The sequence below is a fragment of the Triticum dicoccoides genome, chromosome 3A, assembly GCF_002162155.2.
Source record: "Triticum dicoccoides isolate Atlit2015 ecotype Zavitan chromosome 3A, WEW_v2.0, whole genome shotgun sequence".
NCBI classification, from domain to species: domain Eukaryota; kingdom Viridiplantae; phylum Streptophyta; class Magnoliopsida; order Poales; family Poaceae; genus Triticum; species Triticum dicoccoides.
In genome coordinates, this window is record NC_041384.1 from 314847806 (window position 1) to 314868650 (window position 20845).

The 20845-nt window shown below is 41.1% G+C and overlaps 1 protein-coding gene across 1 annotated transcript; it reads left to right on the forward strand.

Annotated features, from left to right (window-relative positions):
* Positions 1-5912: 5912 nt before the first annotated feature.
* On the forward strand, positions 5913-19946 carry LOC119272254. The gene is made up of 6 exons (XM_037553778.1): positions 5913-5942; positions 16042-16596; positions 17828-17982; positions 18436-18474; positions 19051-19172; positions 19295-19946. The coding sequence occupies exons 1-5, from the start codon at positions 5913-5915 to the stop codon at positions 19124-19126; spliced, it is 855 nt and encodes a 284-aa protein (XP_037409675.1). The 3' UTR covers positions 19127-19172; positions 19295-19946.
* Positions 19947-20845: the final 899 nt, after the last annotated feature.

Consider the following 20845-nt stretch of genomic DNA (forward strand, 5'->3'; position numbering starts at 1 on the left):
ACTAGGCCACAATAACCATGGGCTAATATTTACTGTAGTAACACTGGGCCTCCTTGATGAGGACATGACTACCTTGGATATGACCAAAAATATTGCATATATGCATATTTGTTAGGTGATTTCTAGTGCAAACTATTCAATAATCTATTTATGTTATCCAGAACAAAAATACTTCACACACTTTTGTGTTTTGTCTAATTGCAGGTGTATGGGACATTTGTACAATCCACATATGAAGATAAGGAAGAAAGAGATGTTTATTTGCTGTCCAAAAATTTCTCTCACGTCACTTTTGGCCCAAGAGAAGATAGAGTCCAAGTCTCTCACGTTCTGGATTCAGATTCGGACTGCACAGACATACCTGACTCAAAACGCACACAAGTTTTTCATACAGACTCCGAATTGGGTGATTCTTTTTTTGTTGGAAACTAGATTTCGTGCAATTTCCAACCCAATTGGAATCACCTTCAAATTCGTCCGGAGCGTTGAGTTGTGGACGAAACAATCTGATGCTGCAGCAGAATCCGAGTCAAACTACAAGTCCAAAGGTGTTACATCACCTCCACTTGGGCCCATTGGCCTTGTACGACCTAGATTTAGTTTTAGGCTGCCTTGGGACGTCCTCCCACCTCCTTGGCCGCCACCCCTTGCTCCTATATAAGTAGATCCATCTAGTAGCTTTTCCTTGGGATTTGTTTAGTTAAAAGTTAGCCATTGCAACTTCGTGTACTTCGTTTGTGTCCAACGATCAGACCAAGACCGCTTCCGGATCCCCACCATTATCAATACCTCATATATATTTGCAATATTCAGATTGCTTTATCATATTCTTGCTCGTTCTTCGATTGCTTGCAGGAATAGACCTTCGTGGTCAGGCTGACCGTGCTTCCGGCATCGTCAGTAACCTCAGGAGATTGGTTTAGCGATTGCTAAGGCGCAACGTCGTGCACGTTTGTAGTCAGATCGTCAAAGTCGTCTCCACCAAATCGATAGTTATCATCTCATCGAAAGATCGGGACACCCCCGCCTCTATCAAGTGGTATCAGTTTTCAGGTTGCTCGGTGAGAATTTCCAGTTTTCCTAGATCAGATTTATTTTCTTACCTATTGTCCAAGAAAAATCCACAAAAAAGAGTTAGATCTATTCATCCTTTGTCCAAGCCAGTCTGAGCCTTTGCAATTTTCTTTTCATTGCTTGCATAATTGAATTATCGGTTGCATCGTCGTGTCGAGTTGCTGGTCTTAGTGTCTAGGTCGTTTAGAGTTTCGAGTTCTGTTCACATTAGTCACGTCGCCGCTGCATCATTATCCCTTCTGCTGTCCACCACGCATCCATCAATTTCCTCCGCGTGCTACCCACCGTTCATTGTCATAATCATAGTTGAGATCGTTCCCATCTTCGCTTGATCCAATCTGCATCTTATCTAGTTTGTTTTGGAAAGAGGGAGAAAAAAAAGAGAGAAAAAAAAGTAAAAAAAAAGTCAGAGAAAAAAAAGAAAGGAAAAAGAAAAAAAGGCGTGAGAAAAAAAAGAGAGAAGAAAAAAAAATTGGATCTATCTAGAATCAATCTCGTACCTGAATTCGGATTGGAATCTGTTTTGCGCACTGTTCAGTAAAACAGGTGTATCTTCCTCATACGAAGTCAGTTTTGGCTCCGTGAGTACTCAAATTGAAGATAGCGATGAGCTGCATCTAAATAGTTGCAGAAGCTAGTTCAATATTTGACACCTCAAAATCGGCTTTTAAATAGGTCTTTTTGCCCTCCGAAGTTCGTGAACACAACTTGTTCCAATTTTTCAGGCCAGTTTTAGAATTCTTTGACTCCTCATATCAACTCGGAATTGAGTGATTCTTTTTGCATTGGAAAGCTTGAGTTAGTAGCATTCTTTGAAAGAATTTATCAGAAAATTGTCTCAAACTTTTCAAGAGGAAAGTTGGAGAGAGAGTTGTTGTATATCCTGCTTGGCAGTTGTTTTTCATCATTATCTTCACTGCCGTTGTGATCTTCACTTATATCTTGCTGTCAAGAGCTACTTAGTATCCTTCATTGATGCTAGTTGTGCTACGCCGTGACCTCATTAGTGTTCTAGGCTCGCGTCTCTAGTCCGGTCTAGCCTAGGACCAGCACAGTACCGTCGTTGAGCGTTTATTCAACATTGCATCTTTGAATTGATTATTGCTAATCTTTTGCTACCATATATAGCCAACCCAGCTCCACATATTTCTACACCGTGTATACGTACGCTCCCGTGGCAATCGCTTTACTCAATATTCAAAGTTACTTGACACCGCTGGTTGCCGATCACCGCCTGCTGCATGGTAAGAACTTGTAAGACATTGATATTTGCTTTACTGTGAGCGTTTTACCACCACATCCTAGTAGTTATAGGAACATTATTTTTGGGTTTTATTTCTTGTTCTACTAATCATGACAGGATCCAGAGTCAATTCATGGGCTTTGTCGATCGCGGGAGACGTGCCACCACCTTTGCAAATACCACAACCGTCACGAGAGGTGCACAAACATCCAACTGCACATGATCAGGTTAATGTATCTATACCACCATTTAATGGCCGTTTTAAACCTGCTTTATATATTGAATGGGAGTTCGACATAAAAAATATATTTGCTTCCCATAATTTCAATGAACATAAAAAGGTTATGGTTGCGGTTGGTTCTTTCACTGGTTATGCTTTGGTTTGGTGGAGTGAATATTGTCGGTTACACCCTGATTATATACCTACTACTTGGGATGATTTGAAACTTGCCATGCGACATACTTTCGTCCCTGCTTATTATACTCGTGACATGATTAAGAAGTTGCAACACTTAAAACAAGGTAGTGAAACTGTAACAAAATATTATGATGATTTACAAACTACCTTGTTGCATTCCTCTTTAGAAGAAAGTGAAGATGATTTTATGGATAGATTTTGGGGAGGATTAAACCGTGATATTCAAGAGATACTAATTCATGAAGAGTGTTATCCTATGGACCATTTGTTTCATCTTGCTTGCAAAGCTGAACAGGAAATAAAACGACGTGTTGGCCACGAGGAGAACAAGCGCACGGTGCACATTCCAAGAGTTGATATGATTGTTCCTTCAACTACTAGGCATAATATGACAACCACATCCGTTGTTGTCAGGACTACATCACCTCCACCATGTGACACATCGCCCCCGAGAGTGGCTACATCATCTGAGTTGATCATAAGAGGTAATGACAAAGGTACTGATCTTCCATCTCTACATGAGAATGATGAATGCCTTGTCAATTTGAATGCACCATCTGATGAGCTACCCACTACTTTGATCACACCACCTATTTTAGAGGACTACGTTGATAATTTGACTTTGCCATGTGATCAAACAACTGAAATACCAACAATTTTGAGTGCACCCATTGAATTAACTATTGATGCAAAAGAACCAATGTTTAATCATTTTGATATGACCTCTAATCTTGGTGATGATTCTGTGTTGAATGACTTATTGCATGTTTCCTTATTTAAGCATGTTGTAGCATGTAAATTTGATGCAAGTAAGGTTTATTCACCAATGTTGGGATGGTTTAATGATGAACATTGTCAATCTTTTGAAATGAATAAGAGCTTCACTTATATGTGCAAACTGAGTTGCAATATTTTCATGCCTTCTACTTCTTGTGCTAATTTTTTGGCTTTAGATTTTATGAACTATGCAAGTTACTCATCTATTCATGTGTCATATATGCAAAAATCAAGGGAAGTAAAAATGGATGACATATACATATACAACATGTACACCTTGTCTCTTTTGTTAGCCACATTTCAGATTAAGCAACGCCGAGGACGGCTTTATTTTCAAGAAGGGGAGGATGATGAGGACATGACTACCTTGGAAATGACCAAAAATATTGCATATATGCATATTTGTCAGGTGATTTCTAGTGCAAACTATTCAATAATCTATTTATGTTATCCAGAACAAAAATACTTCACACACTTTTGTGTTTTGTCTAATTGCAGGTGTATGGGACATTTGTACAATCCACATATGAAGATAAGGAAGAAAGAGATGTTTATTTGCTGTCCAAAAAGTTCTCTCACGTCACTTTTGGCCCAAGAGAAGATAGAGTCCAAGTCTCTCACGTTCTGGATTCAGATTCGGACTGCACAGACATACCTGACTCAAAACGCACACAAGTTTTTCATACGGACTCCGAATTGGGTGATTCTTTTTTTGTTGGAAACTAGATTTCGTGCACTTTCCAACCCAATTGGAATCACCTTTAAATTCGTCCGGAGCGTTGAGTTGTGGACGAAATAATCTGATGCTGCAGCAGAATCCGAGTCAAACTACAAGTCCAAAGGTGTTACATCACCTCCACTTGGGCCCATTGGCCTTGTACGACCTAGATTTAGTTTTAGGCTGCCTTGGGACGTCCTCCCACCTCCTTGGCCGCCACCCCTTGCTCCTATATAAGTAGATCCATCTAGTAGCTTTTCCTTGGGATTTGTTTAGTTAAAAGTTAGCCATTGCAACTTCGTGTACTTCGTTTGTGTCCAACGACCAGACCAAGACCGCTTCCGGATCCCCACCATTATCAATACCTCATATATATTTGCAATATTCAGATTGCTTTATCATATTCTTGCTCGTTCTTCGATTGCTTGCAGGAATAGACCTTCGTGGTCAGGCTGACCATGCTTCCGGCATCGTCAGTAACCTCAGGAGATTGGTTTAGCGATTGCTAAGGCGCAACGTCGTGCACGTTTGTAGTCAGATCGTCAAAGTCGTCTCCACCAAATCGATAGTTATCATCTCATCGAAAGATCGGGACACCCCCGCCTCTATCACTCCTACTGGCCGTAGAAACAGTGGGCCTTCTACGGGCCGTAGAAACAATGGGCCTTCTACGGGCCGTAGAAACAATGGGCCTTCTGCGGGCCGTATTATCAATGGGCCTTATACGGGCCATATAATCGATTGGCCAAACATGGGCCAAACAGACCGCATTATGGTTGTAAACGAGCTAGAGTTGGAATCGTCCGTTCATGGGCCGACCATAACAGGCCATCGTTAATAGGTCATATTTGATGACGCTATGAAATCGGCCCAACATATTAACGGACCACAAACGGGCCGACTGTAACCACGGGCTGAATTTGGCCCACAAGTAGAAAATGACAGTAATGGGTCATAAGTAAAGGAATGCTGGAAATGAGCCCAAGAATAAATGGGCTCTAAGAAGGCCGAAAGATAACATGGGCTGGAAATGGCCCAACGGAATAACGGGTCATTAATGGGTATAAAGTGATACACTGTTCATTACGGGCCAGTTTCACCACGGGCCGTTAATGAGTGTAAAGTGATACACTGTTCATTATGGGACAGTTTCACCACGGGCCATTAGTAGGCCAAGAGTTACATATGGCCTCATATGGGACAAAATACGTCATGGGCCATACATGGGCCAGAAGTGAAAACGGGCTGGAATCATATTGGATGGCCCAGATGATGCTACTGGGCCTAATTTGGATAGGGCATAACGGGCCTTGGGTTAGCGGGCTGTAAATGGGCTATATTCGAACATGCTGTTAACACGCTTTCCATGTGCCGGCCCGCCAGCTTTTGTCCAAGTCAAACGGGCCGGCCTTTTCACAGGAATGGGCCTCTTTTGGGCCGTGCCTGATATGACCATGGTGACACACGGTAATTCAATGAAAGAGATGAGTGGTAATTTAATTACTCACTCAAACTATGGTACAAAGAACTATAATATACCTTGTCAGAGCAGACCCAGTGCGATGCAACATAATATTCATCGTGGAACGGACGGAAAGTTGCGAGTATTATGTGGTCCAAAAATAAGAGATGAAAATAAATATGTACAAGTGCTAGGGGTTCACAACAACATTATTCAACCGATGACGAGCAAGGAGCTAGAACCAGAAGAGGTGCAACCCACGTTTAGAACTCCACCAGAATGGATCAGGATCGGTGCAATTTTGATTGCCATGGAACAAGGCGTTTGCATGCAATCTCAAAAGTGCATGCATACGTACAAGATTGTCAACTAGAATATTTTATTAGGAAGGTTTCTTAGATAGAGTAGTAATCATGATTTGCCTAGTTTGTTAAGATTTTGATTCCTTCAAAGTAGTTCAAGTCTTGCACGACTTGTTTAGGAAGATATTTGTGTTAGTTCTTTTTCTTGTTGGCACGGACGTGAGTCGGCTATTTAAATGCCAGGCTACAGTCGTGTATAGGGATCAGTTTTTGAGTTTTCTTTTGAGTATGAGATATACAGAAAAACGTCCGAGTTACGGGCGGCCATATCTTGTGTATTATCTGTGATTTTCCCATCGTGGAAATTTACTAGCGACTGAGGGTTGATCATCACATCGACGCCTACGTGCTGATCCAAGGGGGTCATTATTTTTATTTGTGTATTTTCGTACGTGGGTGAAAATTATCTTGAAGGTTGCGAGGAGGAACAGGCGGACGAACTGTTGATCAAGCATCGCCGTGAAAGATCAGGCCATCTACACGCACAAATTAGCATCTCGCTAATTTGTCCCTCATCAGTGGCACGTGTCGACGTATCATAGGCGTCTTCCATCCAATGAGTGGTTGACATCTGTCCCAACGATGAGCCGACACGTGTTTCCTCCAGCCAATGATGATTTTACACGTGGAAAATCCCCATTGTTAGGGGCTGTTAATGGGTTATCGGATCCAAAACCTGACCCAATAGCTTAACAGCGTTCTGTTACTGTGGATGCCACATGTCGGTCACCCTTGACGAAAGCACCTCTGTGATGCGCGATTTATCGTCATGAAAGTGGACACTTTCGTGATGATAATTTTGATAATGTCATGGAACACTTCTATGACAGCACAGGTATGACTATCTTGATTCTGTCATAAATTTATCATGGATGTACATGCATGACAAAAAAAGCGACCTACTGTGACAAACACGTCTCATCACGGAAGTGTATTTTTTTGTAGTGTATGACAAAGAGTTATATGCTTTAGTGCGAGTTTTGCATGAATGGGAACATTATCTTCGCCCTCTTGAATTTATCATTCATACCATCATGAAACGCTTAAATACCTTAAGGGTCAAACCAAGTTGAACAAGCGGCATGCTAAATGGAGTGAATTCATTGAGTATTTTCCTTATGTCATCAAGTACATCAAAGGTAAGGAAAATGTTGTGATGGACGCTCTTTCCTGCATATGCATGCTTGTTACTCAACTTGAATTGGATTTCATTGGCTTTGAGCACATAAAATACTTGTATGCACATGATCCTACTTTTTCTATTCCATATGCCAAGTGTTTGACGCATACATCTTGGGAATGCTATTACATGAAAGATGGATATCTTATGACAGCTAACAAACTTTGCATCCCCGAATCTTCTCTTCGTTTGTTGTTTTTGCAGGAATCTCATGGAGGAGGACTAATGGGACATTTTGGAGGCGACAAGACTTTTGCTATGCTCTCCAAGAACTATTATTGGCCCAAGATGTTTCGCGAAGTCAACTGCTTCACCAACCGATGCTCTACATATCACAAAGCTAAGTCTAAAGCTCAATCCCATGGCCTTTACATGCCTCTCCCAATTCCATATCAACCCTGGGAAGATATTAGCATGGATCTTATACTTGGATTTCCTAGAACTAGAAATGGAAAGGATTCGATATTTGTTGTTGTGGACCGATTCTCTAATATGGCACATTTCATTCCTTGCAACGGGATAGACGATGCTTCACATGTTGCCAATATCTTTTGTAGGGAAATCTTACGGCTACATGGAGTGCCAAAGACGATTGTCTCGAACCGCGATGTCAAGTTCTTGAGTTACTTTTGGAAGACCCTATGCGCCAAGCTCGTAATCAAGCTACTCTTCTCCATGGCTTAGCATCCTCCAACCGACGGCCAAACGGAGGTGACCAACAGCACACTCTCCACTCTACTTCGCGTGCTCATTAAGAATAACATCAAGGAGTGGGAGGAGTGTCTACCTATCGCCGATTTCGCCTACAACCGCGCAAGACACTCAACTACCGGCAAGTCCCCCTTTGAGGTCGTCTACGGATTCAACCCATTGTCCCCTTTGGACATTCTTCCTCTACCACTACAAGAGAGCATCAATATGGACGCAAGTGCAGGTGTGAACCATCTAAAGAAGGTGCATGAAGATACAAGGCACACCATCGAGCGCCAAGTACAATGACTTGCGACCAAGCTCAACAAGCACCCCTTGGTGTTCAACATTGGAGATCTTGTGTGGCTACACCTTCGCAAGGAATGCTTCCCCAACAAACGTAAGTCCAAACTTTGTCCACGAGCGGATGGACCCTTTAAGGTGCTTGAACGCTACAACAACAATGCCTACAAGATCGACATTCCAGCGACAAGTACTCCGTGAGCGACATCTTCAACGTCAAAGATCTCTCACCCTACCATGGTGATGAGGATTTCAATCCGAGGTCGGATCTTCCCCTAGGGAGGGGAGATGATGCGGAGCATCCTACGGTCATCCCCATGGACCTACCATCGTCTCACGAAGTGCCAAGAGAACCTATGACTCGAGCTAGAGCTAGAGCTCTCGAGACCGAGGTGACTTCTCTCCTTAGTGATATTACATATGATCCTCTCGAGACATGGCTACTACCTAAGTCCAAAATGTTGTGCATGATTAGGTACCAAGAGGACCCTCCCGAAGAGGCACGTGAAGACGGACAAGCCGTCAAGTCCACGGATGAAGAGGAACGCCGAAAGGAGAAGAAGACAGCTCCAGGGCCCGGACATCCGGCGCCGAGCCCGGACATCCAGCCGCTGGAGAAATCATCTAAAGAAGCATTCCAACTGTCGAGCATCTACAGGACCCAGACATCCGGCCCCATCCTGGACATCTGGCCCGGCCCAAAAATCCGGCCCCAACGTCCGGATATCCGAAAAAGCTGCAAATAGACGATAGAAGAGAAGCCCCGCCAGCCTGGACATCCGGCTCCTCCCAAAGGCCTGGACATCTGACCCGACGCCCGGACGTCCGGCCCCGTCTGTCTGCGCACAGTAAAGGGCCAAGGCCAATGTACCCTTTCGCCCCTAGACTTATATATACTCTCCTCCTACCTACGTTTTAGGGTTATCGTTGTGTTAGCTCATTTGTGAGATAGAGCTTCGCTCATCCATCCGGATCTACTCCATCGTGAGGGACAGATACCTCTTCGGAGAAGATCCACTTGGATTCAAGACCTCCTCACGGACAAGACCATCAAAACCTCCTTTGGAGAAGACCGGCTACCATTTGTATCGTCCCTTGTTGACTTTGGATCTTGTATCTTCTCTCGTGTTTCGAGTATCTAGCACATGTGTGACTTAATCTTGTTGGTTTGAGTGTTTATTTCTGTGCCCCTTTGTGATTTCCCCTTGTGTTCTTCGTGTTCTTCACGGGATCCACTCCTTTCGTGAATGATCGACCATATAGGGTTCCACCCTACATCAAGAAGGGTGAGTTAGATGCAATTTCTCAGACTCCAATCGTTTCTGAGTACCAAGACGTCTTTCCAGAAGAGCTTCCGGGGAATGCCTCCTCACCGGCCAGTTGAATTCGTTATCGATCTTGAGCCTGGTACTGAACCCATTTGCAAGCATCCATACAAGCTTGGACCAAAGGAGTTGAAGGAATTGAAGAAACAGCTCGATGAACAAGAGCGGTTGGGTTTGATCAGACCGAGTTCATCTCCATGGGGTTGTGGTGTTCTTTTTGTCCAGAAGAAGGATGGCACGGACCGACTTTGCGTCTATTACCGTCCATTGAACAAGAAGACTATCAAGAACAAGTATCATCTTCCCAACGTCAATGAGCTATTCGAGCAACTTAAAGGTGCTAAAGTATTCTCCAAGCTTGACCTCCGTATGGGTTATCATCAGATTCACATTTGTGAACAAGATATTCCCAAGACAATATTCAGAACAAGCTTTTGTTCTTATGAATATACCGTCATGTCTTTCGGTCTTGTTAATGCTCCTCCAATGTTCTCTCGCATGATGAACTTCATCTTCAACCCCTACACAAATGAATTTGTCCTGGTGTATCTCGATGATATCTTGGTCTTCTGCAAGAATAAGAAGGATCATGCCAAGCATTTGCGATTGGTTCTCGACAAGCTCAGAGAGTATCAATTCTATGCGATGTTTTCCAAATGTGAGTTTTGGCTTGATGAAGTTATTTACCTTGGTCATATCATCTCCGCCAAAGGCATTGTTGTTAATCCGGAGAAGGTTTCTGCAATTGTGAATTGGGAGCCTCCTTAGATTGTCAAGCAGCTCCGTTGTTTCCTTGGTCTTGCAAGTTATTGCCGAAGATTCATTGAGAATTTCTATAAGATTGCAAAGCCTCTTTCCAGCCTCCTCCAGAAGCATGTCAAGTATGTCTGACCTCCTGAGTGTGACGTTGCTTTCAACACTCTAAAAGAGAAGCTTGTCTCAGCTCCTGTCTTAACTCCTCCTGATGAATCCAAGCCATTCGAAGTTTTCTGCGATGCCTCCTTGCAAGGTCTCTACGTTGTGTTAATGCAAGAGAAGAAAGTTGTGGCTTATACCTCTCGTCAGTTGAAGCCCAACGAAAGGAACTATACCCCACTCACGATCTTGAGTTGGCGACAGTTGTCCATGCATTAATAACATGGAGACATCTCTTATTGGGAAGGCAAGTGGACATTTTCACCGATCACAAGAGCCTCAAGTATATCTTCACTCAACCTAACCTCAACCTCAGGAAAACTCGTTGGGTCGACATGATTCAAGAGTACAATCTGAGTATAGAATATACTACAGGCAAGGCCAATGTGATTGCAGATGCTTTGAGCAGAAAGGCTTATTGCAACAGCTTAATCCTCAAGCCATTTCAACCGGATCTTTGTGAAGCTTTCCGCAAGCTCAATCTCCATGTTGTTCCTCAAGGTTTTCTCACTACAAGAAATATGTCAACTAGTGACATTCTCTTAGTCACCCCAGCTGAATTGGTCGTAAATCCACAGCCATTTCGCTTGGAAGGGCTCGAACCCTGAAATTGCCTTACACCAAATGGTCATAAAGCAGAAAAGAGTGGTCGATGACCTTATTTCTACCTCATTACGACCAATATAAATGGTCATGAGGTTGTGAACATGGATGCATTGGTACTTATTGCTATGACTAGGCGCCACCTCATCAGTTTTGAGTATCTATCAGATCCATGTGTCAATTTTTGCCCTAGGTTGTGAAGCAACCTATATTTCTGTTTTCCCCAAGATTCCCAAAAAATTCTCATAAATTCTTTGGATCATATCTTCGTCAAATATGTAAAAAACCTTCCTCACCTAGTTCAAATATAATTCAACAATATTCATTTTCCTATTCTGTTCAAAACAACACTTTGTGAAGGAAGTGCTATTTACATATACTTGATTGACCTCAGAATTTTTGGGCACTCTTTCCTATCCAAATCATTGCCTTGTGACAAATTTTAGCTCCATTTGCCCAGTAAATGTTCCTCGGAAAATTTCCAAAGTTTTCATTCAGTTAGAAGCTTTGTGAAGGAAGAACTAGCTATGCATATTATAATGAGTTGAATTCTTGCCACATATACTATATGCCCATATCATATCTCTCCAGAAAGTTTTAGCTCCATCTAACAAACCATGATAGCTCACCATCCAATCTTTGTTTATAGTAATATTTTTAGGTTGTGAAGCAACTATATTTTATATTGCTTTATAATTGTAGCCAATTTACCAGGACATGACCCTGACCATACAAACTCACTATGCCAAATTTTAGCTCATTTAATTTAACCAATTGCCCTCAATATTTTTTCCAATTTTCTGTTCAGTGGAGAGCAGAGTGAAGGAAGTACCATTTTTATATATCCAAATGGAGTGAAAATTTTACAATCCCTTCATATTCCCAACTTATCACCCTCCTCCAAATTTCATCTCAATCCATTTACCCGTTTGATCCCAGCTTCAACATCCATATTTTTGCCCGATGTGGTACTTTACAAAGCAAGTGCCATCTAAGCTACTCCATTTGAGCTCAAAATTTGCCAAGACGGTCTCCCTAGTAGCTGATCATCCTCAGCCAAAACTCAAGCCCATTGGCCATGTGCGTTCCCCGTACCGCTAATCAAATTTGAGCATAGTTCATGTTTGAGCATAGTTCGGTCTCCTCCTGAGATTCTTCTACTGTCATTTTCTTCCTAGAATCTACCTGGGGAGTTCCCAACCCACTAGACATGCCTAGGCCGCCCAGAACACATGAAAATGCCACAGTCACGCGGTGACCACGCGGCGGGCATGTGAGTTTACGCGCTTTGGAGTTGGGGCCCTAGGCCACCGTCCAAACCTCGACGTATCGCCACCAAACCATGTATTTCTGCTTGAATAGATACTTATATAACAAGAAATGCTTTTTTTAAAAAATAAAGAGCAAACTATAAGGCAGTTACAGTTTAAATTTGACCCATTTCCTACTGAATCGGCGGAAATTTGTCTTTTTCATCAGAGGTGGATCAAAACTTTTGACGCCCAACCATTTTTGTCAATTGTGCATTAAATATGGCCTAGTATTTTAGAAAATTGATTTGGTCCAATTTTGCAACAAATATATGGTAGGTCCTTCACAAAAAAAATTCATTTCGGGCACTTGGAAAATGGAAAATGAATTTTCCGTGCAAAGAAAAAGTCCCTTAGGCAACATTGTTTGGAATTCCAAGATGCACCTTTGTGCACAATATGAGATCATTTGAACAAACTATGCCATGAATGTGGCCATAAGATTATTCATTTGGCTTGAAAGCCATTAATCTTCACGCATGATAGCTCATTTTTTAGAACACTTTTTTAAAATAATTGCCGTATTACAATTTATTATTTTTCCTCGAAACTTTGTCACATATAATGACACAATATGAAGGTTTTCCAATTTTTTGATTTTTTTTGAATTTTTATGCTCGTTTCAAAATGTAGTCAAAATGGCGGGCTTGATCGTTGATAGCTAGTGGTTGAATCTTGGAAAACTTTTGATGTTTCTCTGATTAAATAGATACTTATGTACCTAGAAATTTTTTTTGGGAAAAATAAATAGCAAACTATGAGGCAACTACAGTTCTAATTTGACCCGCTTCCTACTGAATCGACGGAAATTTGTCTTTTTCACTAGAGGTGGATCAAAGCTTTTGACACCCAACCATTTGGTCAATTGTGCATTAAATATGGCCTGGTATTTTATAAAATTGATTTAGTCCAATTTGGAAACAAATATATGGTAGGTCCTTCACAAAAAAAAACTCATTTCGGGCACTCAAAAAATGCAAAATGAATTTTCCGTGCAAAGAAAATAAAAACTCCCTTAGGCAACATCGTTTGGAATTCGAAGATGCACCCATTTGCATAATATGAGATCATTTGAACAAACTATGCCATGAATGTGACCATAAGATTGATTATTTCGCTTGAAAGCCATGAATCTTCACGCATGATAGCTCATTTCTGAGAACGCTTTTTAAAAATAATTGCCGTATTAAAATTTATTATTTTTCCTGGAAACTTGGTCACATATAATGACACAATGCGAAGGTTTTCCAAAGTTTTTATTTTTTTGAATTTTTTATGCCCGTTTCAATATGCGGTTAAAACGACGGGCTTGACTGTTCCTAGTTAGTTGTTGAATCTTGGAAAACTTTTGATGTTTATCTGATTAAATAGATACTTATGTATGTATAAATGTTTTTTTGGAAAAAATAAAGAGCAAATTATGAGGCAGCTGTAGTTCAAATTTGACCCGCTTCCTATTGAATCGGCGAAAATTTGTCTTTTTCATCAGAGGTGGATCAAAGCTTTTGACACCAAACCATTTGGTCATTTGTGAATTAAATATGGCCTACTATTTTAAAAAATTGATTTGGTCCAATTTTGCAACAAATATATGGTAGGTCCTTAAAAAAAAATACTCATTTCGGGCACTCAAAAAATGCAAAAATTAATTTTTCGTGCAAATAAAATAAAAACTCCCTTAGGCAACATTGTTTGGAATTCGAAGATGCACCCTTTTGCATAATATGAGATCATTTGAACAAACTATGCCATGAATGTGGCCATAAGATTGATCGTTTGGCTTGAAAGCCAGGAATCTTCAGGCACGATAGCTCATTTCTGAGAACACTTTTTAAAAATAATTGCCGTATTAGAAGTTTATTATTTTTCCTGGAAACTTGGTCACATATAATGACATAATGCGAAGGTTTCCCAATTTTTTGATTTTTTTTGAATTTTTTATGCCCATTTCAAAATCCGGTCAAAATGGTAGGCTTGACCGTTCCTAGCTAGTGGTTGAATCTTGAAAACTTTTGATATTTCTCTGACTAAATAGATACTTATGTACCTACAAATGATTTTTGGAAAAAATAAAGAGCAAACTATGAGGCAGCTGCAGTTCAAATTTGACCCGCTTCCTATTGAATCGGCAGAAATTTGTCTTTTTCACCAGAGGTGTATCAAATATTTTAACACCCAACCATTTGGTAAATTGTGAATGAAATATGGCCTAGTATTTTAGAAAATTGTTTGGTCCTATTTTGCAACAAATATATGGTAGGTCCTTCACAAAAAAACTCATTCCGGGCACTCAAAAAATGGAAAATGAATTTTCCGTGCAAAGAAAATGAAAACTCTCTTAAGCAACATTGTTTGAAATTCCAAGATGCACCCTTGTGCATAATATGAGATCATTTGAACAAACTATGCCATGAATGTGGCCATAAGATTGATTATTTGGCTTGAAAGCGAGGAATCTTCACGCATGGTAGCTCATTTCTGAGAACACTTTTTTAAAATAATTGCAGTATTACAAGTTTATTTTTTTCCTGAAAACTTGGTCACATATAATGACACAATGCGAAGGTTTTTCAAATTTTTATTTTTATTTTTGAATTTTTTATGCCCGTTTGAAAATGCAGTCAAAACGGCGGGCTTGACCGTTCCTAGCTAGTGGTTGAATCTTGGAAAACTTTTGATGTTTCTCTGATTAAATAGATACTTATGTACCTATAAATGATTTTTGGAAAAATAAAGAGCAAACTATGAGACAACTACAGCTCAAATTTGACCCGCTTACTATTGAATCAGTAGAAATTTGTGTTTTTCACCAGAGATGGATCAAAGATGTTGAAACCCAACCATTTGATCAATTGCGAATTAAATATGGCCTAGTATTTTAGAAAATTGATTTGGTCCAGTTTTGCAACAAATATATGGTAGGTCCTTCACAAAAAAAAACTCATCTCGGGCACTCAAAAATGGAAAATGAATTTTCTGTGCAAAGAAAATGAAAACTCCCTTAGGCAACATTGCTTGGAATTCCAAGATGCACCCTTGTGCACAATATGAAATCATCTTTTTTAATTTTTCATGTGAAAAGATAGAAGAAAAACAAAATAATGGTCAGGTAGATTCTTTTTGAAAACATAACTCGTCTTTTTGATGAGAGGTTGATCGAAAACATTTTATATGTTAAGATTTGGTCAACTGTACATAAAATAATGTATTATAGTTTTGAAAAATGGTGTCGTGCCATTTTGAAACAAATATTTGGTAGATTCGTCTCTAAAAAAATATTTTTTTCACTCCGAAAATAGAAAATGGTTTTTTTCCTAAAAACTCATTTCTCATAACACTTTTAAAAGATATTTGCCTTATTCCAATTCCAAGTTTGTTAGTTTTCCTAAAAACTAGGTGAGATTTGCTGATACAATGAGAATTTTTTTTTAAAATTTCTCATATCATAAAACTGTTTATATGATTCAACACCTTATTTTTAATTGATTACGACCAACTTAAATGGTTTTAACGTGTATTGGGTCGCTCCTCCAATGCCGTAAAGTGCTCCCGGATCCGATGATACCCCTTTCTCCCTCACTCCCCTCTTTGTCTCAAACAGAAAATCACACACCCTCTCACCCCACGAAGCCCGGCCCACAGCCCCGCACACGAACCCTAGCGCTATCCCTTGCAGCCACCTCCCACCGCTGCTCCAGATCGAGATCCGCCTCCCTCTCCGCTCGCGCCGGTGTGCACCCTCCCTCCCATCCCTCTCCCCTACCTTTGCCGCCCATCTTCGCCGCCGCGCATCCACAGGAGCAACACGAGTGGCGCGCCATGGGGCGACACCGCCGACTTCTTCTCATCACCTCGCCGCGTGCTGTTCCTGCGGGTTGGCGCTGCGGGGGCCGGGTGCGCCCTCCTCGCGCCAGCGGAGGATGACGAGGGCGAGGACGCGGAGGCCGGCGAGGGGGGAGGCGGCGGAGGGTTGCGCCTGGTGGCCATCCGGTGGGCCCGCGTCACCTACGCCCTCAAGAACAAACGCGGGGACATGGTGAGCCGCTCTGGTACGAGCACACTCGTGTGTGATCCCGGGCGCCGCAGGGCCAGCGACAAGTGCGTGAAGGAGAAGCGCAAGACCATCAACGGAGACGACCTGATCTGGTCCATGGGCACGCTCGGCTTCGAGGACTACGTCGAGCCCCTCAAGCTGCACCTCAAGCTCTATCAGCAGGTATTAATATTCATTCATTCCCCTCTTCTCTCTCTATTAGCCATGTTGCTACATAAATTACGTGCTAATTTCCCACATCTCCCTTGCGCTACGCATGTGCTGCCTGAGAGGAATTCTGAATTTGTGTGAGAGGAAGGCTGGGTGGGTACAGTATTGGTGTTGGGAATTCTGAATTTCGCCTAGGGGCACTGTATTTGTGATGTTTAGCTGCAGTGATATGGTTCCTAGGCTCCTGATAGACAGGCAAGAGGATGCCTCTGATTCCGTATGACCATTCAAAACATGAAAAAGGAAACTGATCTGTGCCCACTCCTGTTGTCGAAATGTTTCTGTTGTATGTTAACTAAAAAATGTTTGTTTCTTGCATATACTTGTGAAGCCCAATGGCTATCATAAAAAATGATATGTGCTTATTTATGTTCCTGGATTTCTATTATATGCTATAACTGAGAAAGGGATGGTAAATCTATAGATTTAAGTATTGTATATGCTAGAATATTAGCCATGCAAACATATCTTTTGGTCTACAATTTTCACAAGTACAGGCTATTGACAGAAACACTATCTAACATTATTTTTCCTGGGTACTATTTACATAAATACAACCATATTAGAAACATCACGCTGTAGTACACGGCATGTACATGGTTATACCAAAGCATCCCTGTAGACAATATTTTTGTGCTTTTCCCTGATGGGTCAATATCCTTAATTGGCCTTGCAAGCCATGTGCGAGCCATTGTATCGTGAGCCTGGGCGAGTCATTATATCCTGAATCGCCTGCGCAATTTCATTTCTTCAGTGGCTCTACGTGTTGTGTTTCCTGAATTCGTTTCCGTTCCGTTGCATTTTTCAGACATAATTCACCAGAAATGGATAATTGGCAGACTAGTAATGTAGCATGCTAGCTAGTGATTTTTCAGACATTATACTAGTGATTTTTCTTTCTTTCTTTCACATGCTAGCTAGCAATGGCCAGAAATACTACTGTTTTCAGTTGACAGTCTCAAATAATGCAGCATGCATTGTCCTTTTCCCTGCACTAATAATGCAGTATGAGACGTGTGACCACTAACCACAGCATGTAATTGTTGCATATATACAGGGTGGTCCTTTTTGATCTGCAAATGGTAGTAACTGTTGCTTGCCACCACAGCATGTAATGAGCAACAGTCACACACAAATTCAGACAAATGCATCCATGGCCTCACACTACAAACACTTACTGTAGGTAGAGGCTGATGGTGTGACTGAGGCGCGCCCTGATTTGCTCATGCAAGCCCCAAACAGGGATCTCGCCGTGGCAACGCCACAGCCTCTGCTCGAGCTAGATCACCATGGTGACGCACAGCATAAGACCCCGCTGTTGGATTCATTTCTCTACAGGTAGCCTATTGCTGAACCTTCATTTATATTTGTTTGGTCCATCTTCTGAATTTTTTTGCAATGTCATGCCTTGACGCAGTAGACGCATAGCTGATTTTGTGATTGGAGTTTCACTGTCGACGGCCATATACAAGTTTATGTGGTACCATCATAGAGTTAGGATAATTTTTGCCATGCTCAAAGATTGAGTCATGTACAAAGTTGCCATGCTGATTTTTAGACAGATAAAAACAGGATGCTGAATACCTGCTACTAATGGATACAAGGACGAAATGCATAGTTTCCTGTCAGGTAGTGTTTGTTTGGTGATAGAATGTTGTTTTTTCCTTCCAAGTATAATGCTCCTTTCATGTAGTGATGATACTACATCTATTTCATGTCATGCTTATGCCTCTTCCAGAAAATGTGTTGCACCTACAGTAATCAATCTGACTTATCCATTTTATTTTATAGGCCTTCGAGTTCAAGAGGCTTCTGCTTTACTATAACAACGTACACGACCAACAAGTTCTGCTGATGAGTAGCATCTCTTATTTAGCCATTGTTTCAGCAATTTTCACTTCTGCAGACATGTGTTCTGGTTTTCAGTTCCTGCATAGGCATGGCTGATAAGATAAAGAATAACAACTGTATAAATGGAGGTGGTTGGGTAGCATGGATTATGTTGGACTGACTAAGCTCGAGTCCAAATTTCCTTCATTGTGAATTCAGTTAGCCATTGTTTGGGCAAATCATTTGTGCATACATGTGTACTGGGGTTAGTACTATCTACTATGGTGAATGCCATGCAAACAGTTAACTTGCTTCATTTGATTTCCTGCTACATCTCCACTTAAATACTCATAATGCTACTGTCCAGATCTTGTTCAATTGGACTGACTACATATCTCTTGTTAAAATTGTGGTCTTGATCTTTTGTTTAAACCTAAGACATCATGCATAACTAGCTCTTCCTTTTCAGTCTAAACCTGAGACCTCTTTTGTTTTATATTCAGTTCTATGACTAATGGTCACACTACTGTTTTGTTGTGCTTGATAAACCTGAGACCTCTTTCTATTCTTCTTCAGGTCACACTGCTGTTTTGCTGTGGTTGATAAACCTGAGACTTCTTTCTATTTTTCAAGGCTGTTTTGTTTAGGCTAGTCATGGAGCAGAAAGAACGGACATTGCTACTTCAACAAGAGGGAAGGTAATGATCCTGATGATACTCTTTTCATTTTGTTAATGGGAATATGTGTCCAGTCAATGCATGCTCTAGATGCTAGCTAGTCCTACTAGGCAGTATAGCTAATACTTTTCTTATTCTCGCAGACCCAATGAGGCCATGATGCTTACCTTGCTAGAGTGCGTCAACCCCGACCATGGCACAACATTCACAGTCTTGAGGTAGCCGTGCTGCAACTGCATCAATGATATCCTCTCTGACTAGATAAGTCTTCGGTCTATCCCATTATTTTCTTTTGTTCTTTGGTCGATGGGCCATGATTCCATGACATATACTATTGTGTTGATTCCCTATGTGATGCAGAAGCTATGGTGTTTTGTTTTAAGTCTGTTGTAAATTGTAATTGATAATGATTTGTGTAAAATTAGTGTAGAACATATGTCTTGTTATCTTAAATCGTTCGTGTCGTGCGCCATTTCTGGAACTTTTGGTATTCATGCAACAGCTAGTCCTTGTGGTTATTACGGTTACATGTTACATGTAGAGATGCTTCATGATTTAGTCCCTAGCTGCTTTCTATATTTGTTTTTATTTTGTTTCTAACTCTTTTGGTTAATTGTTAGATGCCTTTGTTCAGCCTGTACGGACATATCCAGAAATGGTGTTTCCTCTCATATAAGGAGCTCCAGCCTGAAAGTGAACAAGTCTGGAGTGTATTTGTAGTAGTATCACATGTAATGGTGAAATGAATTATGTAAAGATTGTGCTATTAGCTGAAATTGGCATTTGGTTTGATAATTCTCATTTGTTTGCTGTTTTGACTGAAATAATTGTGTGGAAATTGAAACATTGGCTATCTTTAATTAGAACCTGACAAGTGGGACCCAATAGTATTTGGCATATAAAAAGGTGATTTTCCAAATAATATTCACATGAAAATAAAACTAGAACTAAGGAAATGGACTGTAAAAAGGCCGAGGCCCAATTGAGAAATAGATGCGAACTAAAAAAGAAATGGTCCAAAAAAGGATCACGACCCTGAAAATAAAAAGGCTGCAATATTGGGCTTGGCCCACGAACCCAAGCAAAAATTGACAGAAAAAACACAAATAGGCTGAATTGTTGGGCTTGGCCCATGTAAAGTGTTGAATCGGACCGGGCTGATTCTTATCCACGTCAGCTTGCCACGCTGGATCCCTACGTGGCCTAGGAAGGTTGCTAGTGACCAAAAATTTGGTCGTGGAACCAACGACCTTTTACATATCACAAAGAAGGTCGCTAATTTTAGTTTATGACCGCCAACTTTTTACCATCTATTTTTGGTCGCAAAAAGGTCGCAAATGAAAAACAATTACCTTTTAGTGACCAATAGTGATGGTCGCAAGTTGACATATTTCTTGTAGTGTCTTGCCAACCTTCAAGTCACTCCAACTTTGAAAGACCAAATTCGTGAGGCACAACTCCTTGACACCATGGTGAAGAAGGTGAAACACGATATTGCCAAGGGCTTACCCAAATACAAGTGCTAACGCATTGATGACAAAGACACTTTATTCTTCGAGGCCGGATTGTGGTTCCTAAAGGTGATCTAAGGAAGGTCATAATGAACGAAGCGCACAGTTCTCTCCTTTCTATTCATCTAGGCAGTTCGAAGTTGTACCATGACTTCAAGCAGTCGTATTGGTGGACTCAAATAA